At 34.9% G+C, this 7,059-nt stretch overlaps 1 protein-coding gene across 1 annotated transcript; it reads left to right on the top strand.

Moving 5' to 3' along the window:
* Positions 1–2,894: 2,894 nt before the first annotated feature.
* On the top strand, positions 2,895–4,854 carry LOC142548254 (1-aminocyclopropane-1-carboxylate synthase 3-like). Its single transcript, XM_075656571.1, has 4 exons — positions 2,895–3,158; positions 3,275–3,406; positions 3,511–3,671; positions 3,762–4,854. The coding sequence occupies exons 1-4, from the start codon at positions 3,015–3,017 to the stop codon at positions 4,729–4,731; spliced, it is 1,407 nt and encodes a 468-aa protein (XP_075512686.1). The 5' UTR covers positions 2,895–3,014; the 3' UTR covers positions 4,732–4,854.
* Positions 4,855–7,059: the final 2,205 nt, after the last annotated feature.

Genomic DNA, 7,059 nt, shown 5'->3' with positions numbered 1-7,059 from the left:
ATTAAAAACAAAATTTAAGGGCATTATTGATGAATCAATTGGCTGATTCTAATGGCGAAACTCATTGTTTTTGAAGTAATTGTTACTCTGTCATTCCGGCCCGCACGCCTCATTTCTTTCTTTCTTTCTTTCTTCGTTTATTTTGCCAAAATTGTGGCAAAATCCACTTTAGTGAAATGACGGTCGGCTAAAATAATATGATGAAATGGCCATTGCATATTGATAAAATCATTATGAAATCACCATTTTTCAACCATTCATGCTTCGATAATTATTACGTTGTCAATTTACTGTTAACATTGTCAAAATCCTTGTTCATAACTTAGCGACAAATTAAAAGTTTTGGCACAATCAAAAGTGATTTATTACCCAAGTAAATTCTTACAACTCTTTCATTTGATTATTTTCTTAGTATACTATGATATTTTTATAGCAAATTCATTTTTATCGCAATGAATCCAAACTCTACTATATTTGATATTCTATTTCTTTGTGTTCTTAATAATCAATTATCCTGTTATATATAGAATACTTAATCATTATATCTAATATTACATAAAATATAGGGTTTACGCGCACACATTGCACCGGATCGGAGCACACAATTTACAATTTTTCCCCTATAAAGTAATTAATTTAAAAACTAAATATATGTTGAAAAAGTTTTTGTTTTGTTTTTTTATTTTGTTTGAAGAGTTTTTATATTTTTAATAAGATCTATCTTAGTTCTGATTAATTCATGTTTTTATTTTTATTTTGTTGTCTCAGAGGTCACTAATTTTTTTAATTAGAATGAAAAAAAAGATGAAGCATATTATATTATATATTGTATAGGTGCCTTATGTACTTTTTACTTAGAGTTTTTGAGAATAATTTTTTTGGGGTATTCCGTAATTTTTGTGCAAAAAATCTAGGAAAGCAATCGAAATATGATGGTTGGATATTGTACAATTTAAAAAAATTAAATTAAAACATTATCATCAATAAATTTTGGCTAGTGACAATCATTTGATCCTAAAATTTATAGTGTCCTTTCTCGTAATGCCTACATTAACAAATTCTAGTAGCCGGATCCTCCTGACACGTCCAACATGAGACCTGTCATGTGAAAATAGGGTGTCCATGATAAAAGCAAAGACTGTGAGCGAACTAATCACCCAATACGTAATGCATGAGTACACAAATATATATGTGCATGCATGAACCATGAACTTGATGATCAAGTATCAAACTGGAATCTCAAACTCGGGCTGACGTCAATGTGTGTAATACAATGCTCCGTAGAATCAGTTGGTGTCTCCCGATGCTCGATCCTCCAAGAGCAAGGCTTTATCAAGGATAACATGATCAACATGATATGAAAATGCCGTGTATATCATGATACTAAACCATGAATCATATAACAAGTAAAATTCATCACACAAAATGCATACTTAGCTGAATATCAGTACTCACGTTCCTCTAAGTGTTATGCGAAAAATTTGTTGTCTACTCATTGGTCATAGACATCATCACCAAAAGAACCGTATCACTACTTAAATATACTTTAATATTATTTTCTATTATATCTCAATTATCCAAGGCCCTCATATCATACTTTCGTTTACGTTCTGTCATTTTGGGTACATAGACCTCGAAGCTTAAACCTCGAGTTGCCGATCACTCGGGGAGCACTTCAAAACTTTTCAAACCTTCAGTAGAATGTAGTGGAAATCGAGGGATGATTCTTAAACATGATGTGATAAATTTGATTTTTGGATGACCTATTTATAATCAGAGTTAGTAAAGTGGTAAGCGCTTTATTATACACTAACATATTTATTATAAAAATCATAAAATGAACCATAATTTTAGGCACAATATGTTATGTGTGTGTGTGTATACATATATATACATATATATATATACATATATATATATAAGAATTAGGAATGGTTGACTTGTAGTGAAAAGGTTGTTGGGTTGTTAGCATCATAAAACCAAATTAATTATATGCTAGGAAATTTTTTTTTTTAAAAAAATTTGAGAGAGAAGAGAGGGAGAAAGAATGTAAGTGGCCGACCTGAAAGTAAAAATGGGCCACACTGGTTGGGGATGCTATGGACCAAACCACGGTAGCAGGTCCAATTTAAGATGGGCTTTGTCCCACTTTTCCCATTATGTCTTTTACTCGGTGGATTCATTGTCGGTCGACTTCTCTGTTTCAACATTCGGTAAAATCTAATGTTGAATATGTCAAAACTAAATATAATTAGCACCTCAATTTTATTTTTCAAACATTTCATGCTTCAAAATTAAATAGCTTACAGTAATTAAATATAAAAATAAAAACACATTATAGCCTATGAGACGTTGGTCAACATGGTATTGATATTATTGATATGTCTGGTTAAAGAAATCATCCACATATCTCTTAGACTAGTTGTCGGTAAAAACTTGTGTGAGACGGTCTCACAGGTCGTATTTTGTTAGACGGGTTTCTATTTGGGTCATCCATGAAAAAATATTACTTTTTATGATAAGAATATTATTTTTTATTGTGAATATCAGTAGGATTGACCCGTCTCACAGATAAAGATTCGTAAGACCGTCTCACAACAGACCTAATCCTAGTTGTTACCAATTTATCATTATCTCATAATGGGATAAGACCTGGAATTCGACAAGTGTGTAAAATATAGGAAGTTGGAAGATAAAATAAACTTACACCAAACGATGCATACTACTTGAAATGCAATTTAATGAAGTAAGAGTAAAGTAAACCCTGTGGGTTATATTCACATAATAACTGTGGGATCAAAAACATGTTGTCATGTCCACTCCTTTACTGCCCCAACAACTATATAAGCCCCCGCCCCCCTATAAGCCAAGATAGCAACATGCCACAATTCTTTCTCAAGAAACACAAACATTTTCTAACATCTCTCTCTATAAAACTTTTTATCTTATTTTCGGAAATTACTTGTAAATTTTGAGCATCAAATTCAATCACTTTGTTGAGAAAACTTACAAAAATGACTCTCTCGAGCAAAGCCACGTGTAATTCCCATGGCCAAGATTCTTCCTACTTTCTGGGATGGCAGGAGTACGAGAAGAATCCCTACGATGAGGTCAAGAATCCCAACGGAATCATACAGATGGGTCTTGCAGAGAATCAAGTATGTTTGTGTTTCCTTTTTTACTGGGATTTGGATTTGGTTTTTTGTACCGTATTTTTTTCTTGATATTATGGGTACTGTTGATTTTTAACAAGTTTGTGTTCATATTTCTGCAGCTCTCTTTTGATTTACTCGAATCATGGCTGGCGGAAAACCCAGATGCAGCAGGGTTTAAGAGAAATGGAGAGTCCATTTTCAGAGAGCTTGCTCTCTTTCAAGATTATCATGGCCTTCCTGCTTTCAAGAATGTAAGCATGCAATATTAACAACTAACACAAAATAAAAATTTAATTATAAATCGTATATATTTTATTATAAAACTCTGTATAATTTTTTTAATAATTATTTTCAGGCAATGGTGCAATTTATGGCAGAAATAAGAGGAAACAAAGTCAGCTTCGACCCGTATAAGCTTGTACTCACCGCAGGCGCTACCTCCGCTAATGAAACTCTCATTTTTTGCCTTGCTGAGCCCGGCGAGGCTTTTCTTCTCCCAACTCCATATTACCCAGGGTACGTAGAATATTAATGGATGTCTCACTTTAATGAATTATATTTAAGGACATAGAATTTAGTCTGATTAAAGTTGGTTAATTAATGCAGTTTCGATAGAGACCTCAAGTGGCGAACCGGAGTCGAAATCGTCCCGATTCAGTGCACCAGCTCTAATGGCTACAAAATCACTGCACCAGCACTCGAAGAGGCGTATCAACTAGCCCAGAAACGTAATCTAAAAGTTAAGGGAGTATTAGTGACTAATCCCTCTAATCCTTTGGGGATAACCCTTACCCGCCACGAGCTTGATCTACTGATTAACTTTATCGATGCGAAAGGAATCCATCTGATCAGCGACGAGATTTATTCTGGGACCGTTTTTAACTCGCCGAGTTTTGTCAGCATCATGGAGGTTTTGGTGAACCGGAATTACGTCAACACGGAAGTTTGGAACCGGGTTCACATCGTGTACAGCCTCTCCAAAGATCTTGGCCTTCCGGGGTTCCGCGTCGGGGCCATCTACTCCAATGACCAGCTCGTTGTGGCGGCAGCTACCAAGATGTCGAGTTTCGGGCTGGTTTCGTCCCAGACTCAGTATCTTCTGTCCGCCATGCTTTCGGACAAGAAGTTTGCGAAAAATTACATTGTTGAGAATCAGAAAAGGCTCAAAAACAGGCATGCAATGCTTGTTAACGGCCTGAAAGCAACCGGGATTTCGTGTTTGGAGAGTAATGCTGGATTATTTTGCTGGGTGGACATGAGGCATCTTTTAAACTCCAAAACCTTCGAAGCAGAAATGGATCTATGGAAGAAAATTGTTTACGAAGTCGGGTTGAATATCTCGCCCGGTTCTTCGTGCCATTGTAACGAACCGGGTTGGTTCCGGGTTTGTTTCGCCAACATGTCGGAGGACACACTAGACCTCGCAATCCGACGTATAAAGTCATTCGTCAACACCATTTCTTCAAGTAAAAATAGTAAAGGTTTTTCTCACAGTTCAATCAAGAATCCGAGAAGAAAGTCACTGGCCAAGTGGGTTTTTCGGCTATCGTTTAACGACCGGGAACGTGAACGATGAACGATAGTCCGTGTCGACACCCCGATTCGATTTTTTTCTCAATATTTTCATGTTGAGTTACGAGTTAATTTTGTATAATTTTTTTCCCATTTTCTTTTCATGTAAAGAGAGCGCTCGGTCCATCATGTGGACTTGAAGTGATTTGCTCCACATTAATTCCATTGTTAACTTGGAAGTGTTTTACTCCGTATTGATTAAATCTTTATTAATCCCTTTTTTAAAGTTGCATAAAATCTTCTCGAAATAATCAAAATCATTCTTGATAAATTTATTTATTTACTTCTTCATTTGAACATAAATTTAATTTTTAGACTATTTGTGTCAGTTGCCTCGGCGACATTAACGGCAAAAGACAATGAGGAAATACATTGTTGCCGACGTTGGACTTTATGTAACGGGAAATACTATATAAAATAATTGTCAACCGATGGATTTTATTCAACATTGTGCGAACCCCGGATAATTAGCATTGTAGTACGAGTCGAATAATGTAATTTTTTAAATTAGGGTTTGATGCCAAAAGTCTTTGCCTCTTCGGCTTCGGCTGCTGGAAGAAACCAGGAAAACCCTAGCTCGATCGCAAGTTTGTCAAATCCTCTTTTGCACGACAAATGAAGTAAAGTCAAGAAAATTTGGAATGGTGTTAGGCACCGTTTTGGTCCATGAAAACTGTATTCACGTAACATGTTGAGTGTATTTATTATCATACTATTTATCATTTCATCTCACTATTACTTTCATTTTGTATCATTTCATCCTACGAATTAAAGGACACCTTAGTGTATAAGTACAATCAATATGTTATTGAATTTCCTGAGCCAAGTGACATCTCACACCATCTTTTTTCGCTTAGTTCTTCATTAATTGTGTGGTATATATATATATATATATATATATATAGACACACACACACATGCACAAACCTCTTTGTTTTTCATTGTATATATTATTTACTTAAATTTGAATTAAGGGTATTGATCCCACCTCTTAACATAGTATTTCATTGGAAGATATAACGTTCAAATAATCTCCTTTTTATATACTATTTAAATTTAAATCTAACTTTAAATTTTCTCAAGATAGATTATTTGCATATATATAATTTTTAATCAAGAGGTCAATTTGCTTCTTTTTTCAAAAAAAACAAAGGATATAAACACAAGGTTTTCTTTTCATGCGTTTGAATGCCATCCAGTCCCTCTCAATTCTCGTTTTATCTTCTTACTTTAAATCTGCGAGTGGATTTACTCTTGTTGTGAGAACCTGAAATTCCAGCAGTAGCAGCAGCTAGCAAATTTCAGCAGAAGCTAAAAATTTCAGCAGAAGCTAATATTTCAGAAGCTGGTATTTTTCCAGCAGATTAGAATCCAGCAGCAGCAACACGAAATTCCAGCAGACAGTTACTAATTCAGCCATGACTTGTAACTGAAGCATTTAAAACGGAATAAAGATTGTTAATAGCAGATTATGGCCATTAATTAGGAGGCTAACAGTCAGAATTTTGCCTATATATAACACTCTCAAACCTCTGAAATGGGTTACACAAATCTTGAGATTATCACTTGAATTTTCGAGCTAAGAGAGTGCTGATTTTCGAGCAGCAGAAACCAGTAGCAAGAAGAAGCAGATTTCAGACTTCAACCGAAACACTTTTAGCAAATTACGGTAAGTGGGCTTATGTATAAATATCTTGAAACCCGTTTGATGATTTCTGTTTTAAAGCAAAAGTATATTCTTGATTTCTGATATCTGATTTTGAAGCACTGAAACTTAGTGAACTAATGGTAGGAATATATATTCTGAACATTACTGATTACTGATTACTGGCCTCACCCCTTAGAGGAGAGAACATATAGGGGACTGATATCAGTTTTGCCATGAAATTCACGAACGTGCTCGGTGCTTACTTGTTAAACTTATGATTCCTGATTACTGAATACTGATTACTGATTTCCGAATACTGAATACTGATTTCTGTTATGAAAATGAGAATTTCGGTATATCATTCGTATTACTGTTTCTGTATGAAAATGATTTCGAAAACTGGGAGTTATTCCCGCCCCCGCTTACTGAGCGACAATCATATCACTCACCCACCAAACTTATCTCAGATAAGAACGATGAAGAGTTGTTAGAAGAAGAGGAGCAACTTCAGTTTTGGGGCTGGTGATGAAGATCGTTGTTCTTAATTCTGATTTATATTCTGCTGCATCTGTTCAGACGTTGTATTTTCTGGTTTTACATTTCCGCTGTAAAACATTTATCATTGAGTTTGTATCAGACAATGATTATTTTGAATAAAAGACTGGTTTCTGAATTTTGTACTTC

Source organism: Primulina tabacum, chromosome 6 (assembly GCF_025594145.1).
Source record: "Primulina tabacum isolate GXHZ01 chromosome 6, ASM2559414v2, whole genome shotgun sequence".
Taxonomy (NCBI): domain Eukaryota; kingdom Viridiplantae; phylum Streptophyta; class Magnoliopsida; order Lamiales; family Gesneriaceae; genus Primulina; species Primulina tabacum.
Note: the sequence above shows the minus strand (reverse complement) of the source record. Positions and strands in the feature narration are given on the sequence as shown.

Bases quoted from the DNA above. Each gene is read 5' to 3' on its own strand.
- LOC142548254 (XM_075656571.1), top strand. From the start codon at position 3,015: ATGACTCTCTCGAGCAAAGCCACGTGTAATTCCCATGGCCAAGATTCT. The intron at 3,159-3,274 runs GTATGTTTGTGT...ATATTTCTGCAG, and splicing joins TGGGTCTTGCAGAGAATCAA to CTCTCTTTTGATTTACTCGA. The intron at 3,672-3,761 runs GTACGTAGAATA...TAATTAATGCAG, and splicing joins CCAACTCCATATTACCCAGG to TTTCGATAGAGACCTCAAGT.